Source organism: Folsomia candida, unplaced genomic scaffold (genome assembly GCF_002217175.1).
Source record: "Folsomia candida strain VU population unplaced genomic scaffold, ASM221717v1 Fcan01_Sc010, whole genome shotgun sequence".
Classification (NCBI taxonomy): Eukaryota; Metazoa; Arthropoda; class Collembola; order Entomobryomorpha; family Isotomidae; genus Folsomia; species Folsomia candida.
Window position 1 is genome coordinate 1,061,672 of NW_019091202.1, and position 23,049 is coordinate 1,084,720.

Here is a 23,049-nt window from a genome sequence, read left to right on the forward strand (position 1 = left end):
TTTCGTATTTTTCGTAAAAAAACTCCATAATTGGAAACCAGTTGAAAATATTAAATGGTTGCCATCAGGTGAAATTATCAAACCAACGTTTTACCGAAGGGAAATTGTTTTTAAGAAAAATAGTAGTACGAAAGCGGTTAAAGGTCATGGTTTAAGCAAAAGCTCTCGCTGTGATTTTGTACCCAATTTATTTTTAAACAAAACCTTTTTTCTTAAAACCTTTTCCTAAAACTCACAGTATTTAACGGCATGGCCTGGGCATGTTCATTACGAGAAGGATTAAGTAGGTATTTTAGTCTCTGCCCCTCATGGATGGAAACAGTTTGTTCGAACCAACACTAGCCTCACTACATACCTGTGTAAGTTCAAATGTGAATGTAAAATGTTGTAATAAAGAAATATTTGTACATAAATTTTGTTTTATTTTTTCTACTCTTTGGAATTTAACAAATTTAGGAAGTTAAGAAATTAAGAAATTAACTTTAAAGCGTGGTAAATCCAGCGTTACTAGACTGCACATGAAATGGACGGGACTACACATTTAATCTTCAGCTTGCCCGAGGTAATAAGTTAATTCCCAAATTTAGAAAATTTGAAAATAAATGTTACGCATTTTACATTTACATGGAAATGGGGGTCATTACGAATTCATTAAACGTGCCATTTAAATAATTCTTAACTTATATTGTTCATGATTTTACAACATTTTGAAATTCTTACGATTTAGTAAAATTTGGTCACTTGAAATTTTCCTGGTTTCAGATTATCCACAAAATTATGGAATTCCTACCCACTCCCGACTTGGAATTGATCTCTCTAAACCCCACGTGGGAAAAGGAAGCTCTGAGACACATCCTAGACCGAAATCCGATCGATGTCCACCTCCACCACGTCACCGATTCCATGGACCTCGTCCCCTTTGTGAACCAGTCCCCCAAACAGCTGAATGTAATAGTTTCTGCGGCCAAAGAAAATTTACAGATGTTATTTTCAAAAATAGAATTATTCACCACCATCAACTTCAACACGGTGACAAAGTTAAGTCTCAAAATCCCCCTCGACAACTCCTTACGCCACTTGTCGTCCCGTTCCATCAAGATTTACGAATCTTGCAAAAACTTATCCTCTATCGAAGTTCATCTGATTTTCTCCGAGTACAACGCCATTTATTCTTCCGATCAAAACTGGACAGACTTACTGCCCGACAGTCCCCATGTTCCTCAAAAACTGACCACGTTGACCGTCAATATGTCCAAGCTCTATCCCGATGGGCATGTCGGGGGATGGAGTCACGTGGTCTCGCTAACCACCCGAATTCTAACTGTTTTCAGCCACGTGCAAAGTCTCAAAATGATCGACACTCCTGGCGGGCTGACTCAAAAAGCAGATCTCATCTTACCCTACCTTACCTCAATCTCCCTAGTAACGACGTATCACGCTCGCCAAGAATACAGATTTATTACATTTGAGACCCCTCTCAACCCAAACTTTGCTAACGTTACGCGGCTCGAGTTCAACTTAGAACTCAGCGTTTCGGTACAAATGTGCGAAATATTTAACCACCTCGCGCCACAGTTGGAACACCTGTGCATATCAATGGTTTTCAACCTCGACGCGAATATAGATTTCTACGACTCCCGCTGGATCACGATCCCGATTCTCCCCAGGCTAAAAGTTTTTGAAATTTTGAGGCTACGAGGTCTCTTTTGTAGCAAGGAGACAGACTGGTTTCGACCTTATCTCTGTCTAAATTTTGAAACTGAGCAGGAAAATGTTAAATTAGTTTATGAAAAACAGTTTCCCGTTTTGGAGAGGTTAATTGTGCGCCTCGTGTCGGAACCAGTTCCAAGGAAGTTTAGGTACACCGTGCATATTCCTGATGAGAATTTGCATTTTGAGGCGACCATACTTCTTCTGCATGAATCTTTTATGACGGAGGGTGTTTCGCCGTGTGGCACCTTAAGGAATTTGGATATTTCCTTCCCCACGGGAGAATTCGATGTGGGAAGTATGACGATGAAACGGCGGTGTTGGGGGGATAATGTCTTTATGCGGTGGGGATGGACAGAGAAGGTGCCTGATTTTTATAGCAGAATTGCCACAATTTTTCCAAACGTGGATTACCACGTGGTCGAGAGGGGCAAACAGGACGTCAGAAGGGCAAAGTTTAACAAGTTTAAGGAAATGGCTGTCACCTCCGGAATTTTTGATGAAGAGGGAATAGTTACTTAGGATTTTAGCGAAATGTGGAACAAGGCAAAATTTCGGTCAAATTATTCTAAATTAGAGCAGTTAAAGTTGTTTTGTGGATTTGAAATTTTGACGTTGATCATAATTTAGTTTAGGGGTTGTCCCAGCAAATAATACATATTTGAATATTTACCGACATACCTATGTAAATATTAAAAATTGAAGCGTTAAATCGTATCTGACTAATTACTTTGCAAATGAGTAAGAATTAAATGATTCGACAAGCAGATCCGCCGACTATTTCAAAAGTACAAATACTCTATTGGATTATGTTCCCCACATGAAACGAATTAAAACTTAGCATTTTTTTGGGCGCCAAAATTTCCTTTGGGGGGGTTATGAGAATAATGGGAGATAAATGTGGTGCACATAGGGCACAGCATATCTATGAAATGGGTTGATGAAATTTCAAAAACAAAATTTTGTTACACTCTATGGATCAGTACCCCCATAGGTTTTTCGAACTGAGGTGGAATTCCGACTTTGAGGGGTTTTTCACAGCGACGCAAAATTGACTCAGAAATTAATTTTTCGCTATAACGAAAAAGTATGACGAAATGTTCATACATTAGCTTTTCACCAATTTTTACTACGTTGCAAATTATTAGTAGTAGAATAAAGGTTAAATTACCCAGAAAGTCGAAATCGACCTGCGTGACCTTTTTCGGGGATCGAAAGGTCACAATGTCAAAGGTCACATAGCCACATAAATGGGGTATCGTTGGAAAGGTATTGGCGAGAGGATTCAGAATATGTATACTTTGTGGGGTCTGAAACCACTCCCTGCAAACATAGAGCCAAAAGAATATTTTTGAGTTTTTCCCATGCATGCTTCCGTGTTAGCTCCCAATCCACTGCTGTGTTAAATTCTGGACAACTGCCGATTTTCGTTCTTTGGCCTCTAGACTTGCAGGGAGTGGTTTCAGACCCCACAAAGTATACATATTCTGAATCCCCTCGCCAATACCTTTCCAACGATACCCCATTTATGGGGTAATGTGACCTTTGACATTGTGACCTTTCGATCCCCGAAAAGGTCACGCATGTCGATTTCGACTTTCTTTGTAATTTAACCTTTATTCTACTACTAATAATTTGCAACGTAGTAAAAATTGGTGAAAAGCTAATGTATGAACATTTCGTCATACTTTTTCGTTATAGCGAAAAATTAATTTCTGAGTCAATTTTGCGTCGCTGTGAAAAGCCCCTCAAAGTCGGAATTCCACCTCAGTTCGAAAAACCTATGGGGGTACTGATCCATAGAGTGTAAAAAAATTTTGTTTTTGAAATTTCATCAACCCATTTCATAGATATGCTGTGCCCTATGTGCACCACATTTATCTCCCATTATTCTCATAACCCCCCAAAGGAAATTTTGGCGCCCGAAAAAATTGCTAAGTTTTAATTCGTTTCATGTGGGGAACATAATCCAATAGAGTATTTGTAGTTTTGAAATAGTCGGCGGATCTGCTTGTCGAATCATTTAATTCTTACTCAAATATTTATGGTTTCCTTTCCAAGCCGTGTGACGTAATGCTCGGTGACGATATTTGTGCATAATACTCCGTGACGCCTTGCGATGACAGCAGTTTAAGGTCCCTGCCGCCTGCAAAAAGTCCCACTTCCTAGATATTTATATAGGATTTTGACGTCGAATCGTCGACGCTGCCGCCTTAAAATCACTCGACTTTTGGTAGTTCAGGTACTCATAATGATTGTTAAAAAGTTTGTTAAAAAGACCTCGGCGAGAGGCAGGGAAAACTTAAAATATGTACAGGCCCCGATCTTGCCAAAAATCTTACCCGGGCAAAAAATTTAGGCGCCCCAAGCCGCTCGCGCCCTCGGCGCTCGCAGTGGGTGTCTTTACTCAACCAAATATTTATGTTTGCCTTATGCGTGCAACTGTGAAACCTTATTAAGATATTTTCCGTCCTGATGATGATCGCAATCGAGATCGAAAGCTTGACACCATTTAGAAAACAATAAAGTTTTTCTCATTTGTACATCCACAATGTCCGTAAATAATAATTCTCCTTATTAAGATAGATATATACAATGAAATACTGTGTTTTTCGCGCTCTAAAGATTTTCAAGTTAGACACCTTAAAATTTGCATAAAATTGAGTAGATCAAAAATTCGTAACAAAATTGGGGTGGTCGCGATTGGGGTGGGGCTCTAACGATAGCGATGGCGATTTTAGACCTCAAACATTTCCTTGGCGAAAAATTCCTATGGGCGTCAAAAAAAATCGTACACGGTTCAACCAAAGCTAATTTTTCTTCAAAACGCATGCCGCATCCGATAAAAAATATGGACTGGTCGGTGAAGTTAAGTGTCAGGGTTCCCCGTATTGGTTTATCCAGTTAGCAGTTAATTTTGCATAAATATGTAAAAATTATCAAAATTGGCAAATTGCATTAGCTTTCTAAAACAGAAAGTAGAATTTGATTATCTCTTTTCGTTGGAAAATGACAGCACAAAATGTAGAAGGGTTGGAAAAATTAGTTTGCCACGCGTGCAAAAAAGTGATTTTCTCGGATCGGGAAAAGGCTCGTGACCACCCCACATTTCCAGGGATGCACCGGTCAAAATTCATCGTACACTATACAGATATAAGCTTGAAAATGCAAAATATAAAATTTTTGGTTTGATTTTGAACATTGAAGAGAAACATGAAAAACCTTTTACAGAAAACCCTTACAGATCTGTAAGGGTTGCACCCAGACAACTAAAAATTTCAAAAACCTATCTTCGCAAGATGAAAGCCAATAAGATGGGCTTCAAGAATTACAACACTTTAACCGGGCCAAAATACACTGAAGGTGAGCAGGCCGCAGCTAAAAAAATTTGTCGAAAACTTGTTGAGAACATGTGGAGATCGACTCCCAGAAGTTTGTCGTCGTGGATGATGAAAACTACTGTCCTGTGGACCTCGGAGCTTCAATCGTGCAAAGTTATACTCATGTAGAAGTAAAAATGACGTTCGTTCGAAATATAAATTCAAAGCCAAAGAAAATTTCCAATGAAATGCATAAAATGGCTGGCGATCGACAAAAATGGGAGAATCCATTGGCTTCCAGCAAGAACATGAACTTTGAACTTTATTTGAAAGAGTGTGTCATCAAGAGATTGACCCCTCTATCAAAAACAAACACGTTTTACTTTGGCCGAACATGTGTCATTTCCACAATGCCAAAATAGTGACCGGGTACACCCGAGGGAAAAAAGTTGATTTTGTCGATAAGAAAGGAAGCGCCAAAAGTACCTCAGTGTCGACCCATCGAAAGATTTTGGGCATAAATGATACTCTCATGAAAAAAGGACACCAAAAAATTTCGAAAATTTCGGCGGGTTATAGAGAAATTCGTTATTGACAATGGTGAAACGGGTGACAAAGCGGTCATGAGAGGTCCTCCACAAAGTCTTCTCTTCACCGGTACGGAAGGTGTATTTGGACAACTGAAGGATTAAAAAACTTAGGTCTGGTCATCGTTAATATTCCACAAAAGTTTCATTACATTTGATTAGTGCATTCATTTTTTGTACGTTAAAATAGCTTGACAATTAACTTCGCCGACCAGTCCATATTGAAAAGTTCAAAAAAAATTATCTAGAAAGTGTTTTTTTCGACCCCTCAAATTTTATCGGAAAAATGATCTTGACCGTTGACCTGTCTGTCACATTAAATATCGACGACGAGGAAATTGACCTTGACCTTAATTGAAATAGATACCTTCTAGATTTTGGGGCGGAGGTTTAAATTTTTAAATTTCGAAATAATGTCGATATAAAGAAAATGGGATCGTATAATTAAATTAGTCACATACTGTATATATTCTTCTCGCGTTTCAAAGTTTCCATAACCTTGTGAATTTTGAAAATAGGTCAAAATTGCTAAAAATTCGAGATTCCAAGTTTTACAACATACAACATATGTATGCAACATAACCTTTTAGAAAAATGACGCATTTATATTAGAGGAATCATAAACAGCACGCCATTGTATCATTTCATTGCCCCGATTTTAGCAAAAAGGCAAAAAGGCATTTCGAGCAGTTGGGCATGGCCAAAATCCGTCTGCCTAATATAGAAAAAGGAATTTCAGGCACGGCATGTTTATTTTCCTTTGCACACTCGGATTAGTTATAACAATGCCGTCTAGAAAAAGCGCCTATTTATGAACTCCAAAGAAATTACAAAAATGCACCCTAGGTTGATAAAAAAGATTATAGTAATGGGTAAAATCTACTCAATCCTTGTGTAAATTTATCCACATCCGTGAGAAATATACATAGTTAACGGCTGCTAATTTTGTTACAAATTGTAACAAAATTGTAACTTACAATCGTTGGTTTTAAAATCGAAGTTTAGAAAATTGTTGTGGCATCCCTTATTTAACTTAACCCTGCTTAAATTTTACTTGTATTTATTTAGAGTGGGGGTGCAAAAATTTAAAAACTGTAATTAAAAAAATTACACTGGTCGTCCGCACATCCAGTCTGGTTCAAGTGCCGGGGAATTGGAACTTAGTACCTGGGAAACGTCCCCCAAAAGTTCCGATCCCCTGGACATTTTAGTTATGCAAGTTACAGGGAAACGGAACCCACTTGTCGCAGGATTTAGCGGGCTTCGATTCCCCGGTACCCTCTTACGCAAAAGTTACGATTCCCCGGAACCCAACATTTTTCTTTCATTTTTCATAAATTGAATAAATTCCCAAGAAAAAATTTTATTATCTCAAATTAACAGTTAACCAATGAAGAACATTGGATAAAAAAAATAGAATTCTTTATAGTGGCGAAGTTTCCTAAAATCGCAAATATCTGACAAATTTGAGGAGCGGCAAGTCCAAAAAGTTACGGGGAATCGTCACCCAACAATTATTTTCAGGGAAAAATGCAATTATTTTTGGAGAAAAATAATTGTAACATAATAATAACGCAATAATTGTAACAAAAACTATAAAATAATTGCATTTTTCCCTGAAAATAATTGTTGGGTGACGATTCCCCGTAACTTTTTGGACTTGCCGCTCCTCAAATTTGTCAGATATTTGCGATTTTAGGAAACTTCGCCACTATAAAGAATTCTATTTTTTTTATCCAATGTTCTTCATTGGTTAACTGTTAATTTGAGATAATAAAATTTTTTCTTGGGAATTTATTCAATTTATGAAAAATGAAAGAAAAATGTTGGGTTCCGGGGAATCGTAACTTTTGCGTAAGAGGGTACCGGGGAATCGAAGCCCGCTAAATCCTGCGACAAGTGGGTTCCGTTTCCCTGTAACTTGCATAACTAAAATGTCCAGGGGATCGGAACTTTTGGGGGACGTTTCCCAGGTACTAAGTTCCAATTCCCCGGCACTTGAACCAGACTGACATCTGAATACTCGCGATGAGTTGTTCAACCTTTATTAAAATAAAAAAATCAAGGTAAAGATTTTAGAATCTTACTACTGGAAAATTCAATTATATCTATCCCGGTGTAAACCGGGGCGCCTCGCGGCGCCCCTCCAGGATTTGGCGCCCCGGGCAACCGCCCGTGTTGCCCGCCCCAAAATCGGGGCCTGAATATGTAAGGTATGCAGCTATGAATAAGCCATTTATAAATACTAGTTGTAAGTAATTTAATAAATTTAATATCTATGTACACATGCATATATACGTACACACATGTACATACATAAATAGGGTATTTATGCATGAATTGGTATCTGCTGTAATAATTACGACTAATAAATATTTGTTCTGTATATATATTCGAGGACACGTGGAATGTGGTGAAGGGTCGTGCATGAAATATTTGATCCATCTTCTGAGAATTTTTACCTCTACTCTTGAAATGCCCATGTTAGAATGGGAAGGATAGGCTACCCTTATCTTTATTCGACTACATTCCTTTTGCATGGCCTATTATCGCTTCTGTAAATACTCTGGTCAATAACTAGTTTTCTAAAAGTGTGCGCAAGTATATACATACATATGAAGCGACATGATTTTCACCCCAACTTATTTTTAGCCTTTTTAACCGACGACCTTTTTGCTTAAACCTTTTCACAAAATTTTGTTTAATAATATAAATATAATCCTCAACATGCCGAGAAGGTTAAACTATTTTAATGCACAGGCCAAAGTTATCTATGCATCAGTCACTTCTCTGCACAAATAGGGACCCTTTGAAAGGGTGACTAACCGAATAAATTTACATGTATGTAAGCTTAAATATTATCAAAAAGCGATTGCACCATTAAACGCGCATTTGTTCCGTACCGGCGAGATTTTAGCTTATTTGAGAATTTTACTTTAAAACGTCGAAAGCCATTTTAAAACTTGCCCATAAGAATGGAAAATTCTACCCGAACGTCCCATTTAATCTCGAGTTTCCCTGAGGTAATTGATTTCTGGAGGATTATAAAACCTTGCAAATAATTGTTGACTACTTACATTAAAATAACTCGGAACTTAAAATGTTACGAATTTCAGGTAATCTTCAAAATTATGGAATTTCTACCCATTTCTGACCTTGAATCAGCCGCTCTGGTCTACTCCACGTGGGAAAAGGAAGCTCTAAGACATCTCCTTGCACGAAATCCGGTCGATGTCCACCTCCACAACGTTAACGATTCCATGGACCTTCTCCCCCTTAGGAAGCTGTCCCCCAAACGGATCAACCTGATTGTCTGTGTGCCCGAGGAGAATGCTGAGATTTTATTGTCAAAAATAGAATTATTTACCGCCATGAATTTCAACACCGTGACAAGATTAGGCATCGAAATCCCCATCGCACGCCACGTGGCGTCACGTTTAGTAAAGATTTACGAATCTTTCAAAAACCTGAAATCTCTTGAGTTTCATCCAATTTTGTCCGATTGTAAAGCATTATTTTCTTCCGCTCTAAACTGGGCTGACCTACTTCCAGCCAATCTCGAAGTGCCCCAGAAACTGACGACTTTGACGATTAACATGTCTAAACTCTATCCCGACGAGCAGGCCGGACGATGGGCCAACGTGGTCTCGCTAAACACCCGATTTTTAACTGTCTTCAGCCACGTGAAAAAACTAAAACTTGTCGACAAGCAAATTTATGCACATAGTTCCGATTTGGAGCCAACTTCTGAAGAACATGTTCCTACTACATAAGAATATAATACCACAAATTGATTGCTTTTTCTGTATAATTGTCCAATATTTAAAAAACAGTATATTTGTAAGCATTTAATCGGAATAGCATACATTCGCAGAGATTTTAATATCTCGGATACTTGCAAAAATGTACCATTGGGTCAAAAGGTGGACCAGGGCCCCCAAAGAAATGCAAGCGATCCCCTTGTTGCTGACTGATTTTGTATTAATTTATGAACGAATCATAAGAAATGATTTTAATAAATGATACTCGAGATGTAATTGCCTTAAAAATGACGTAAGTAAATGATTTTTAACTATCAGAATTTTAGGGTCGAGATTCAGTTATTATCTATTTTTTTCGACCAGTTAGGGTAGGCCATTCAGTCCACCGTAGGGTTTAGTTTTTATGGTATCTCATTCAGTCACTTAGGGTCGCCATTAAATGCGACCCTTTATTTAGCTAGAACGTAGGAATAATAATCAAGGTTAGGAATGATTTGTATATATAATGGTTTTATTAAACATATACATACATACATACTTACCAAATCTATACACAAGCGTTATTGATAATTCACATTAAAAATATAATTAAACTAGTTATTTAAAAAACTGTGTTAACAAATACAGCCGTGGAAATCTAATTGAACCTTAACCTATTTTATATCGAACGAAGATTTACATATCTATCTTATAATTATGGAAATAGAACGGCACGCTAACCAAAACTAAACGGTCTAATTATAATGTTTGAGATATCATGAAAAATGAAATAATTCTGGTACATTTGCGGAGTTTATGTATCTACATTTATCTACCCCTTCCCTGGTTTTGGAAACGAAATAGCCACAAACATATAATATACCGCTGACATTAAATATTGAACAGAACACAAGTCTAGAACATTAAAATATATACATAGGCTTAAAATTGCAACTGGATACAAGTTACGATAGCATAAATTGTCTAGCTAAACAGACTGTGCTATGTTATACTGACGTTAAATATAAAGGGGGTTCAAATAGTGGAGGTATGAAATACTTGGCAGTAGTATTTCTAATATAATTTGAATATGAAAATTAAGGTGAGTATAATCTCTAAATTATCAATAACAACCCAGCCTGCACAAACACGAGATTAACATGAGTTTTGAACGAGTTTGGTGACCCCAGTATTCGTGTTAAACACGTATGAAACTGGTAGAGAGCTGGTGTTAAACTGGGGGCAAGTGTCGCTCTTTTTAACGTATCTAACTCGTTCTTTACACGTGTTCCAAGAACGAGTTTCACACCACATCGACGAGATTTACCCCAGTAAAACACGTATTTAGCCACGAGATTTACCCCAAAAAAACACGTATTTAGCCACGAGATTTACCCCAAAAAAACACGTATTTAGCCACGAGATTTACCCCAAAAAAACACGTATTTAGCCACGAGATTTACCCCAAAAAAACACGTATTTAGCCACGAGATTTACCCCAAAAAAACACGTATTACAACATGAAAATTTACGTTCACGATTTTTATTTCTTTATAACTTCTATATTATTCTACAAATTTAGACAATTAAATGAAGATGAATTTAGAAGGTACCAAAAGTAAATTAAAATTTATAGAGTATAAATTAATCGTCGGAGTTGAATCCAGCAATGACGGATGGATGATTTGCATTGGATTTTGCCAAGCGTTTCCTGCTTAAGCAGTTGAAAATGTTTACAATTCTTAATTTTAAAATTACATATAAATAAATCCTGCTGTCTTCGTACCTGTCAGATTCAATACGTTTATTGGAATTCTTTAGCCAATCTTTAATAGCGTTTGAAATCTCGTCGTCGCCAGCGTCGCTCAATTTCGGGATTCCATGAATCGCTTCTGAAAAAGAGTGACCAGTTACAAAAATTTATCTTACACACTAAAGTAGTAACATATTCATGAAAACTACCAAAAATAATGTGTTTCATCAAAGACTTCGAAAAAGCTGTCTTTTCTCCTCTCGAACCAATCCAGTTATATGAAGACGCATACGTATCCGTCAACAATTTCGACAGTATCCGCTGAGTAGCCTTCTGTGCCGTCTTTGTCGCACCTAGGCCCCTCTGCAGTTCTCGAATCTGAAAAATAAATACATAAATAATTAATACTGTATCATTAGCACTAACACCAGCAGCGATGCATTTATTACTTATCAAAGTAATTATCAAATGTGTTGCACGTAATATTCTACCAATGTGTTCCTGGATTCCGTCGCAAAATCTTCGAGTTTTTTTAAGTCGGAATCGCAATCCACAGGTAATAATCCAGCTGGCAACGTATTTAAACTTTGACCACCACCCTGTCCGTTCAAATTGCAGCTATTGAGCAAGGCGTCCACACATTCTTGTAGTTGTCGCAATTGGGCTTTCACAACATTCATTTGTCTAACCATCCAGTTTTGAAATTCTGCAGAAAAATATTTACAAATCTTTAGCTTAATAAGACCGTGTCGAGTCGCGTTATTCAAATAATAAATTTCTTACCTATATTTGCAGAGATTTCCTGATTTATCTCGACCTGCGTGTCGATCTCCACGCTATGGTTGCTCGAAACATTGACCAATTCACCGGTACAATGTTGACGCAGCATGTTATTTGGGGAGAGGTCTCTCATTTGACCATGTGGTGATGGGGAGTGGAGTTTGTTAAAGGTCAATGAATTTGCTGACCTGGAAGTAATTTCCTCATTTTCTTGCTGTGAATGGGAATCACTTACTGGTGGTGAGTGACGCGGTAGATGAATAGAGCTGCCTGATTCATGGTCATCTTGACGGTCTGAACGTTGCGATATACCTCCAACTAAAGCTAAATACCAGTAGAATGTGCAATTATACATAACAGAATAAGCAGACGGAGCAACAAATTATATGATTTCACATTATGATGACTAACCAAAATATTGTGGTGGGGGCGGAATTGAAAAATTCGGCTTTGATGGTATTTTAGTAAGTCCATCCTCTCTCTCCGAATCGCTTGACTCTTCCTGACGCTGACTTTTCTTGTGACGTTGCCCACGACCTGTCACTTCGAAATCACTTTCAAATTCCGGTTCGGTTTCATCCAAGGCTTTGCCAAGCTGACTCTTGGCTTGTTGGTATGATTCTGAATAGAAAATAAATTTATTTTGTAAATATTTTTCACGACTACAATAAAAAGGAGACTCACCAAATATTTTACCTCCTCCAACAACCTTCACGTCGAATGATAACCATTGTTTACTTGGATTGTCTCCACCCATAGCGGCCTTCAATTGGCGTTCGGTAGATTTAAACGGCGGCCACCAGCATTTATCTCTTGATGGTGACAACCAATTTATTGGGATAATCTCTATCTCGTTAGTTTCAATAAAATTTACTATAGAAAATCGCATGGTAAAAAGTCACTGGATTGCACTGTGAATTAGAGGATAACACATTAATTCTGTTTCCAGTGGAAGAAGTACACACTTTGTTTCAACTAAATTAAGGTCAAATCTTCTTATATTACTCAATTCTTTCACAATTTGCACACCAATTAAAGATGATGGACACGGAGAGTGAAAAAAATCTTCGCTTCTTTTAAACTTTTTCCCAATTATTTCTGGAGGAGAAGATCGAACAAAATAGTGGATTTTTATAACACTTCCGTCTTTTAACTTGCAAATATTATTTCCTGGTTTGTCTGATAGTTCAAAATTGGTAAATTTGCACACTCTAAAACACTCAGATCTCTCACTTGAATTAGTTTCAACCTGGCAAAATTTTAGTTGTTCATATTTTTCAACGTGGTCAGCCAACTCAACTTCTTCTCTTTCCATCAACCGCCGGCAAACTTGTTGCAAGGGGTAAGATGGAGATCTGACCAATCTCTTTATTTGTTGTAGTTTATTCTCAAATGGAAACGCACTAAAGCGGTCAAGAGGACCGTGTCGACTGCAATCTCGAGATAAATGCAATAAACTGTGCAAATTATGACTGTAATATTTCTTTCCATACAATGAACCAAAGTTATTCACAAAATATTCTAATAGTTCCCCTGCGTAATTATTTTTGCTGAGATAGGTGTTAGGATTGGCAAGAATTGCAATTGCAATGTGAAAACATAAGAAATGTTGGTAAAATGGCAGAGGAAGAATTTTTTTCAACACTACAGGACCAGTGTATAAAATAAACTGCCTAAATTCGGTTGCCTTCCAATGATCTACATCCCTAATTGGACGCGGTTTTCGTGCAAATTCCTTTGGTATTGACTTCTTGATATTTAACAAATTAATGGATAATTGGTCAATTTGATGAGGTCGCAAGCGCCCTGTACACTTTTTTCCTTTCGACCATAAAAACAATAACTTTCTCGTCACTCCTAAACATACAAGATGCATAAAATCAACCGGCACATCTTCTACTAAATCTATAGAAAGTAATTCTATTATAGAGTCCTGATTATGATGAGCCTGGTCAAATTTTGATCGAAAAGATTCGTTATTTCTTAAATTATAATTTCCCGGAGGAAATGTTACCCGATTATCCAAATATTCGCCTTTTATGTCGCACTTTCCGCAAGAACTGTAACCACTATGACACTTTGTCCCTAAAATAAATGATCTTGCAGGCACATCACACACAATTGCAGATATTTTAAATTTCAAAACTAATGACTGTTCTAATCTAATGAATTGGTTGACAAATCTACTCAAAAAATCGTTAATATTTGCGGGCTTTCCCAGACCAGAATAAATGCCTATTACAATAACTTCATTAAATTCTACAATATTCGCTAAAATTGGCCAAAATTGTCTGGCACTGCTTTTATAGAGAGGAATTCCGTCAATATTAATTTGAATGTTGGTTGTACACTGTGCACCTTTAAGTAATTTTTCTATTAATGAAATCCACTCAAAATGTACATACTCGCCCGGTTCAACCTTTTCAATAGCACAAGTTCTTGGCGTACGTAATAGTGTCCTTGGATCGCTTGGTAAATCGAAGCCAGGACGTCGTTTTAAAATATCCAGCAGATCACTCAAAGCAGAGAAAGTAATATTATGTTTAACTGCCCATGTTCTTAAATCACTTGTACAACTGCTGGTATCAGTCTTATCACAATCACTATCACTAGAATCTGACTCTGTGAAGATATGACTATCAGAGTAGTCCGAAGAGTACAGGTCATCTGCCCCAGAAATCGAATCGAACTGCGGAGTTGCGGCCTCAGGATGAGAAGTTTTTGGGTGTGGCTTTGGCGTTGTCTGATTTTTTCGATCACCACTTTCAGAAAGTAAGGAAAAATCCGACGTTCCTTGTCTTGCTTTGCGAAATAATTTTCTAGATCGTGTCTTGTCCATACTTTTTGGTTTTATTATGTGAGACATGCAACAAAATAATTCTCCCACCTCAATAACAAAGGGACAGTGTTTAGTTTCGCATGTGCAAAAACACTGGTAAAGTTCGTGTATTTCTCGCGATTATGACACGAGTCTCGGGTTATTAGCATACTCGAGTATTTCACGTGTTTTAATCGAGAAAATTCGTTTTGAAGATGCGGTGTAAAATTCGGTCTTTTTTCACGAATTAATTTCGTGTTTAAAAAAATATTTATACGAATAATGCACCCAACACGGGATTTACACCGGGGACACCAATATAACACGTGTTTAACTCGGTCGGTGCAGGCTGGGCAATTGTCTTCACCATAGGCGAGAATTCTGATAACTGAAGTCATAGATGAAATCTTCCAGTAAAAAATGGTACCAAGAGCGGTGATGCAAAAATTTTGCCGTCTAATTTTTTTAAATAGTTGTTTGCTATTGCACCGCCTCACTAAGAATTCCACTTTTTTGGACCATCTTTAATAGAAATTACATCTCCGAACCATCACGTCATCAATAAATGCATACCATGACATATTACTACTTATATCGCAACACGGTATTTCTGGAGGAAATTTCTTGCTCAATAATTACATAGATTTACGTATGTATGACAATTTCGCTTGGTTAATCGCTGGTGCCCCAACTACGGCCAGGACAGTGGAGTAGTTCATCCCAAAATCTTGCATAAATATTTGATGTGTAAGTACTTTTAGTATATTTGTTAATTAACTAATCAATTTATCATTAGTTGCATAATTGTGGAATTTATTTTCATGAGCAATACAGTGCACTACAGAGTAAAAGTATTTAAAAGTGACAGAAAAACTGACTTCACACGAGTCATATGAAACTTAACCTTGAATAATAACCTAAATAATTTTGAAAAACGAGTTCAAATGTTACTATCTAACCAACCCCAAAAGATAAAATTTTGCAAAAATTCGTACACACATTATTCGCCATCCTCGTTCTCCTCCTCTTCCACGGGATCCTCCTCCGCCCGTTTTTCCCTCGCCGCCCACATCTTACTCTGTTCGAAATGCTTGTAGCTCAGCACGGTGGCCACCGTCTTGTCCGGGTTTTTACCAATAAGTCCGCGATGCATGCGAATGCATCTGCCACAAAACTGCTCAAATAGCACGCTGGACTGGCACTTGCGAAGAAACACGACCAGTGTGACGTTTGAGTTGTCGTACCCTTCACGACACATGCCACACACGACGGCAATCTTCTTCACCCCCTTGGTGAAGTCTTTCAAATTCTTGTCCCGATTTTTGTCAGCTATAATGTACGTGGCACATTCGCCCAGTCCGTTTGCGACATCTTTCGCTTGATACGTATCTCCCACGAGAATCATGGCTTGGGGTGATTTTTCCCGTCGTTCTTGGCCTTCATGTTTGCCGAGAATCTCGGCAATATCCTTACCTAACTGTTCTAAAAATTTGGGATCATTCAGCACCTCTGAAACGGCAGGTTTTTCGCTAAACTCCGTTGGTCGGATGGTCACTCCTAGGAGTAAAAATTAATATCGCTCATTACTACTTGATCATCATTATTTTCGAAATTTCGAAATAAATATTTGTTCACTACATCTTATCTTAATTGTTCATTTTATCCCGAATTCGCGTTATTATTATGCAGAAAATGAGTTGTTTAAAAAAACATCACCGGAGTGTTGTAATGGCCCTCACAAACTACAGATCTTAATCCCATTGAATCTCTGTGGGGCCATGTAGAAACATAAATTTCAGACTTGGGCGACCTGAGACAAAAATTCTGAAGCATGAGATAACGTCTGTGTAGAAATCGCCTCAAAATGGTTTCATCCATAGTTTTTGAATGCAATTATTTGCTATAGCATGCTGTATAGAACAAACACATAATTGATTACAAGGTTTTGATGTTTAATCTTACACCCAAAATAACAAGTAAAATTTACTTAAGGCTGAGCAAAAATGACGATGACACAACCAAAATGGAAAAATTGGCTGACGTTGTGCTAAATGTATCCTCCCGTTGGACAGATTTTATACAACTTCGGTCAAATTTTGCAAAACGTTTTGCTTATTATTATTAGCTCGCCCTGCGTAGCATGAGAGCTATTGAATTCCTCTTGTCCGTCTGTCTGTCCGTCTGTCTGTCTGTCCGTCTGTCTGTCCGTCTGTCTGTCTGTTAACGAGTTTTTTGCATCAATTGATGCTACTTAAACAGCCCCTTGACCATTATTGGATACGTTAGGCGCACCATTGGTACTAAACAAACCGAATCAAATTTTTTAACGAGTTAATAGGACTATTGATATCTAACAATCGGGAACACAAAATGATGCGAAATAATTGGGGGAAGGGGTGCAAAACGCACCAATAGGGCAGAATATCCGGGAGAAATGATCATACAATTTTGACATAAATTTTTCAAAATTATCGTTGGTTGGTAATTCTGCACCAGTGATGCACAATTTTTGGACTCTTCTCGATGCATAAAAATTATTGATCCACTTTGTTGGATTGTTATGCACCATTGGTGCATAATTGCAAAAAATTATGTAACTATTTTGTTGCATTTTTCTGCACTTTTGGGGCAAGTTATAACCAAATCATTATTACAGGGTGAGCTACTTCTAACGTTACTACGGTTTATTTAGAGTGTAAGATGATGTATATGCATACGCAGTTATAACATAAAAGCTAATAATTCTGCTCGAATAATTTTGCCCATTTTTCAGACTTTTGTAAATGTCACTTGGTTCATAAGGAAATTTGAATTTTTCTTTCAAAATAGATTTAATACAAGTGAAGGACTGGTAAACGGTGCACAAATGTAAAAGAATTGAAACCGATGTCTTTTCTAGTTACTCACTTATTGTCTTTTGAGTTTTAAGGTACCTCTTGTCCAAATAGTATTGCTCCCTATTGCGGTGCATCGAAGTCAACCGGAGAGAATTTCTACGCGCCAAAATCACGTGCCCATTTGATTAACATTGGAGGCGGGCCGGAATTCAAATCAAATCCATCCGGTTGACTTCGATGCACCGCAATAGTGTGCGTCAAAATTTAAATCTATTTTGTATGTTCATTCTGCACCCTTCGTACCAAGCTGCATCCATAACACTATTACAGTGCGAGCCGCTTCTGTCATTATGTACAATAGTTTACTATTTATTCTCACCCTCCAGCCGATTTCTCGGAATTTCATAGACAACCTCCAATCCTCCAAGTAGCTTAAACGCCTTGTCATCCGATCCGCGATAAGGTGTAGCCGTTAAAAAGACGATATTTTTGCCCATAAATGAATTCACGATGACCTCCCACGTCTTGGCCGGGTAGTGATGCGCCTCGTCAACAATGATGGTATCGAACTGCTCCAGCTTGTCTAAGATGATTTGCCTTTGTGACGACTTACTGCTCACGCTGCTAGCAGCTTTCCCCGCGAATTTCTGAGCATTCACAATCACCAAATTGCCCTCTTCCATGTAGTCGACGACGTCTCTGGTTGACCTGGCGAGGAATAAGGGCTCCAGCAGTTTCTTACATTCAGCTCTCTTAAACATGCCAGACTTGACGAAAAATGGCTGAGTCCCTTCCCCACGGCCGAAATCGGCGGCGAGCTGATCAGAAATGATTTGCGATGGAGTCAAGATCAAGACTTTCTTCGAGCTGAGGACGTACGGGAGGAGGGTGACCATACCAGATTTTCCGGATCCAGGTGGCGCCACGATCAAAGCCATGTCAGGGGCTTCGGACGGAACGGGTTTACTTCTTGCGAAAAAGTCGGCCGTCTTAAGGACAGCATCGATTTGATAGTCGTACAAGGAGGACGGTGTCGCGAGGCCTTTTCTGATTTGAAGGAGATTATGCTTCAGCGAACTTGTGATTAATTTACTTTGCTTTTCAAACTTGGATTTTTCTGATTCTTCATTTTCGAACTTGCGACGATTCTCTTCATATTCTTTCACCAAGTCGTCATCGGAAGGGGCTTGCATGACTGTTGAAGAATTACCAATTAATATATCTTTTAGCTTAGCCCTGTTGTTAGAAGTCAAACTCCAATCTCCTCCTTGAGATGTTGCCAGCCAAAGCAAACCCAAGGTCTAGACTAGAAAATGTGCCCAAACTGAATTATTTCGAGTTATCTACTTTACTTAAATAAACTGCGGCAACGCAGGGTACACAAGTAGCGCAATAATGCTGAGAATGCGATACAAAATAAAGAAGCTATAGATTGCCGAATCTAAATAATTTAAAAATAATAAAATAATTTAAATTTCCTCAATAACACGTAGCCACTCTGACAAATCATACATCTTACATGTTTTATAGTTTTATCAATCTTAATCGATTAATTAATCAATCTTACTGTTTTACATATCCTTAATGCTAGATTAAATTTTTATAAAAATCTCATTTTGCCCCGACCACACCCCCTGGCGCCCGAGGTGTGTGGCATAACTCGGGGACACTTAATTTAACTCTGTTTCATCCATAGATTCTATTTTTGTAAAAATTTCATTTTGGCCCGACCACACCCCTGGCGCCCGGGGGGTGTGGCACAACTCGGAAACACCTAATTTTACTCTACTTCATCTGTAGATTAAATTCCACTAAAAATCTCATTTTGCCCCGACCACACCCACTGGTGCCCGGGGGGTGTGGTCCGGCCGCCCCCAAAAGCTTAGGGGATCCTCCCCCTATGGGCATACGTATGATGGCGAAAACCGATTTCGATTATCTCGATCCGTTCTCCTGTTATCGTGTTGACGGACGGACGGACAGACAGACAGACAGACTAACTAAGTCATCGCATTAAGTAGCTTGCGCTACTTAATAAACAGACTAGTAAGTCGCTGCTCGGTCGGTGGCTAAGTTGAGAATTTACTGATAGTCCATCATTTTTTCTTTTCACTCTATGGAGGAGAAAATGGTCGGGCAACTTTACTAAACTCCTGTTGCCATTCCCTGACACGATCTTAACTTAACTCGTTCGGAAAGAATATGCGTGAAGATACTACAGATATATACATATGGCATTAAATTTTGGGTATATGTACAGGGTGGTTTAAATGTCAGGTTACAATGGAAAATTTTTCAATGGGAAAAATTCGCAAATCTCCATGAGTTACCAAAATTTTGCCTTTGAAATTCAATATTTTATGAATTGTGTCATCAGTGTTCCAAAAGTTTTGATAAAAATTAATAAAACTCTCAACCCCAAACCCATAACTAATGGAAATTTACGAATTTTTCCCATTGAAAAATTTTCCTTTGTAACCTGACTTTTAAACCACCCTGTACATAAATACACAGTGTAGACGTGTCGATTTGTAATTATATTTATTTACCTTAAAGCTTTGTAAACGATGGAAGCGGAAATTCAGTTGGCGCAGGGTAAAAATTGAGATATGTTGATGTAAATTGTTAAATATATTAAGTTGCACATATATCACTAAAAATTTAAGTACATGCTTAATAAGATTATAACAATGCTGCTCGCGAGAATTAAGTGCCTCCTAACTTTAAAACCCCAGAAACATTAGTCAGGTAAATTTTACGATGCTGAGTTTATATAGCCAATGCACCCCATCTTCATACATAATCTGGATGAATTGGTGGAGTCATTCGTGTACATATGTATCTACAGATATCTATGTGTATTTACTTACGACGAAGTGAATACATCACTATGAGTTAAGCCGGGGATTATTATCCATTGTCCACAAATAATTTTCAGTTAGTCATACATTCGTATTTAAGCTGTCTTCCATTATCATTGGGTGAAAGGATGTTGGTCTTATTTAATCTGGTGGTATGTAGGTTGGATAAATACTGTTTGACGAGACGGTAGCCTGGAAAATGTGTACACCTTTGAAATGAGAACGAACTGATTACACATGCTGATAAGCATGCCTTTGCCGGCTCTGGTGATCGGGGTTTTTACCATGTTGGTGATGGTCTACTTCTACGTAGTGATTGAGTACAAAGGGTTGAGTACGTGAATAGGAAAGTTCTTGTCTTAGACTTTAATTTGCCATTTATTTCAGCTCAATCCGTCATATGCAAGTAAAGTAATTTAAATTCAAAGTGCTGTATCGACAATATGGCAAAACGATCTTTTGGCGAAAATTTTCATACTGATTAAATTTAGAACAATGTTTTAAAATTTAATATTGTAGCTCATATGGCGCTAATATTAGATTAGCACAGGCCAATACAAGCCTGAATGACCTTAAGTTTTAAGTTTCAGGTTTATCGCCCGATGTTAAGTTTCTAGGTAACGTTAAGGTCCTGGAAAAGGTCAAGGCGCAATTTTTTTATTTTTATTAGGTAATACAAGCCTGTACAACCTGAAGTTTTAAATTTGAGGTGGAATGCTTAACATTAATGTTTATTTCGCCAATTCAGCTTTTTGACGAAATGGGTTTCGCTGAACGTGTTCTGTTTTGGTATTTTGCCACTTGTACATAATGAGAAAAGTATGAATAAACCGTAGTAACGTTAGAAGTAGCTCACTCTTTAATATTAATTAGGACATTACTTTGTACCAAAGGTGCCAAATAAGCGCACAAAATAAGCGCGGTACTATAATATCTATAATTTTCCATCAATGGTGCATTATAATTGGACAACATACATAGATGTACAATTTTGTACAATTTTGCACCAATAGTTAGAATAAGGTGATAAGATAAATATCTAATTCTGACACAATTTCGATTTTTGTCCGGAAACCAAGAAATTGTGGTGACAAATTTTTGAAATTATTTCTTCAAGTTACTCGGCACTTTTGGTGAATTTTGGATGAATGCTACCAATTGTTTCGCATTATTTTGAACAACCGATTGTTCGATATTAACAGTGCTACTTATTCCAAAATTGTAGTCCTTTCTAGATCTATTTGCACAATTGATTCGCACCATTTGGCTTACGGATTGTTCGATACCAAAGGTGCGAATAAGTTAATCAATAATAGACAAGGGGATTTTTAATTAGCATCAATTGATGCAAAAAACTTGTGAACATAAAGACGGACAGACGGACAGACGGACAAGAGGAATTCAATAGCTCCCGTGCTACGCAGGGTGAGCTAATAAGGTCACTTTTCATGGAGACAGTCACAAATATGTAAATACGTATGTATGTAGTAACCGGCCGGTGATAAAATTTGTTAGGGAATAGGTTTCGACGGCGTTTAACCAAGTGAAAAGATGTGTAAACCCAATGCCTACTGTGTGCAATGGGTGTTCAAAAACAGCGGACTTTAGGGCCACCAAACGCTGGTTAAGCCAAAAAATAAAACTGCTGCTATCTAACCCACGGTGAATGAGTAAATAGTGAATAGAGTAGTGATCCCGGTGGGTGATAGTGGTTTGCATTTTAGTCATCACGTGACTTGCATCCTCAATTAACTAAGGTAAATCTCATAATGTCTAATAATGTATGTAATGTGTATAATGTATCTGTGCTATGTATCTCGTTATGTATGTAAACCATTGTATGTAAATATCTTAAATAATGATTGAATGATGCCAGGTACATAAACATTTGTACTTGCACACATATGTACTTATGATATGTATGTACACAGCCGCATGTGGGGGCGTGGCTAAATGCCGTCCCTTTGCTACAACTTGGGACGCTACTCCCAAATGAGACTTTCCGTGTCGCTTGTGCTCTTCGTCTTGGTTGTGTGTGTCCCAATTATGCATATGCACATATTCATTTACCTCCCTCCCTTCTGGAATCGTTTTAGTTATTGTGTATTCATACTGATACTTTTCCGCTTCTTTCCTTCCACCCAGCATGGTCGTCCAGACGTAGACGGATTGATCTCGATTTGTGTGGCTATGTAGTAGGAAATTTTTGCTCTGTTTTTTCAAGATGCGAAATGGCCATGCCGTTCCACCTGGATTTGCGGGTGCATGAGGTTTTATGGATAAAATGGTAACTGGATTCATAAGGGAACTTACCAAGGTGTCAAGCGCGTTATGGGAGGAAATATGTTTGTATTTAAATATTGTATGTATGAATATTTAGATATGTTTGAACCATAAGCTGGGTTGGAAAACTCCGATTCTAGAAAAATCTAACCCCACGGGTTTTTCCGGTAGTTTTGGGGTTTTTGTAGGTTTTTGCGTTTTTTTGTAAAGATTATCTTTGAATTTTGGAGCAGATTGAACCAAAATTCGAAAAATTGTGAAAATTGATCAAAATTTCGTTATGAATCCGACAATTTATTAAGTATTGATCCAATTTGTAGTTTAACGGATTTTGTTTCAATCTGCCTCAAAATCTTGCAA

General features: G+C 37.8%; 4 protein-coding genes across 9 annotated transcripts; 2 read left to right on the top strand and 2 right to left on the bottom strand.

Moving 5' to 3' along the window:
• Positions 1 to 256: 256 nt before the first annotated feature.
• On the top strand, positions 257 to 4,233 carry LOC118436858. Of its 2 annotated transcripts, XR_004835739.1 has the most exons (4): positions 257 to 359; positions 457 to 562; positions 763 to 2,451; positions 3,772 to 4,233. XR_004835739.1 is itself a non-coding variant. In XM_035855491.1 (3 exons), exons 2-3 carry the CDS (start codon positions 524 to 526, stop codon positions 2,230 to 2,232), a joined length of 1,509 nt encoding a protein of 502 aa, XP_035711384.1. In that variant the 5' UTR covers positions 257 to 359; positions 457 to 523; the 3' UTR covers positions 2,233 to 2,749. The 2 variants fall into 2 exon arrangements, 1 of the variants encoding a protein (XP_035711384.1); XM_035855491.1 differs by lacking the exon at positions 3,772 to 4,233 and having other exon boundaries at positions 763 to 2,749.
• A 4,185-nt stretch (positions 4,234 to 8,418) lies between these two features.
• On the top strand, positions 8,419 to 9,651 carry LOC118436670. The gene is made up of 2 exons (XM_035855186.1): positions 8,419 to 8,640; positions 8,734 to 9,651. The coding sequence occupies exons 1-2, from the start codon at positions 8,593 to 8,595 to the stop codon at positions 9,388 to 9,390; spliced, it is 705 nt and encodes a 234-aa protein (XP_035711079.1). The 5' UTR covers positions 8,419 to 8,592; the 3' UTR covers positions 9,391 to 9,651.
• Positions 9,652 to 9,931: 280 nt separating this feature from the next.
• Positions 9,932 to 15,371, bottom strand: LOC118436745. 4 transcript variants are annotated; one of them, XM_035855331.1, is made up of 7 exons: positions 12,575 to 12,792; positions 12,302 to 12,511; positions 11,894 to 12,214; positions 11,602 to 11,816; positions 11,320 to 11,488; positions 11,144 to 11,249; positions 9,932 to 11,068 (listed from the first exon to the last, which is right to left on the bottom strand). In XM_035855331.1, exons 1-7 carry the CDS (start codon positions 12,777 to 12,779, stop codon positions 11,002 to 11,004), a joined length of 1,293 nt encoding a protein of 430 aa, XP_035711224.1. In that variant the 5' UTR covers positions 12,780 to 12,792; the 3' UTR covers positions 9,932 to 11,001. The 4 variants fall into 4 exon arrangements, 3 of the variants coding, with proteins under 3 accessions (XP_035711224.1, XP_035711223.1, XP_035711222.1); XM_035855330.1 differs by having other exon boundaries at positions 11,144 to 11,246; positions 12,302 to 12,792; XM_035855329.1 differs by having other exon boundaries at positions 12,302 to 12,792.
• Positions 15,372 to 15,503: 132 nt separating this feature from the next.
• LOC110854552 lies at positions 15,504 to 20,338 on the bottom strand. Of its 2 annotated transcripts, XM_022102995.2 has the most exons (4): positions 20,095 to 20,338; positions 17,925 to 18,740; positions 15,708 to 16,265; positions 15,504 to 15,625 (listed from the first exon to the last, which is right to left on the bottom strand). In XM_022102995.2, exons 2-3 carry the CDS (start codon positions 18,736 to 18,738, stop codon positions 15,709 to 15,711), a joined length of 1,371 nt encoding a protein of 456 aa, XP_021958687.1. In that variant the 5' UTR covers positions 18,739 to 18,740; positions 20,095 to 20,338; the 3' UTR covers positions 15,504 to 15,625; position 15,708. The 2 variants fall into 2 exon arrangements, with proteins under 2 accessions (XP_021958687.1, XP_021958686.1); XM_022102994.2 differs by having other exon boundaries at positions 15,504 to 16,265; positions 20,095 to 20,336.
• Between the last annotated feature and the right edge of the window lie 2,711 nt (positions 20,339 to 23,049).

Coding starts and splice junctions, on each gene's coding strand:
- LOC110854552 (XM_022102995.2), bottom strand. CDS start 18,738: ATGCAAGCCCCTTCCGATGACGACTTGGTGAAAGAATATGAAGAGAAT. Junction 16,266..17,924: donor TCCGAGAAATCGGCTGGAGG/GTGAGAATAAAT, acceptor TTTTACTCCTAG/GAGTGACCATCCGACCAACG.
- LOC118436670 (XM_035855186.1), top strand. CDS start 8,593: ATGGAAAATTCTACCCGAACGTCCCATTTAATCTCGAGTTTCCCTGAG. Junction 8,641..8,733: donor TAATCTCGAGTTTCCCTGAG/GTAATTGATTTC, acceptor TACGAATTTCAG/GTAATCTTCAAAATTATGGA.
- LOC118436858 (XM_035855491.1), top strand. CDS start 524: ATGGACGGGACTACACATTTAATCTTCAGCTTGCCCGAG. Junction 563..762: donor TAATCTTCAGCTTGCCCGAG/GTAATAAGTTAA, acceptor TCCTGGTTTCAG/ATTATCCACAAAATTATGGA.
- LOC118436745 (XM_035855329.1), bottom strand. CDS start 12,779: ATGCGATTTTCTATAGTAAATTTTATTGAAACTAACGAGATAGAGATT. Junction 11,250..11,319: donor GATGAAACACATTATTTTTG/GTAGTTTTCATG, acceptor ACTCTTTTTCAG/AAGCGATTCATGGAATCCCG. Junction 11,069..11,143: donor AAACGTATTGAATCTGACAG/GTACGAAGACAG, acceptor CTGCTTAAGCAG/GAAACGCTTGGCAAAATCCA.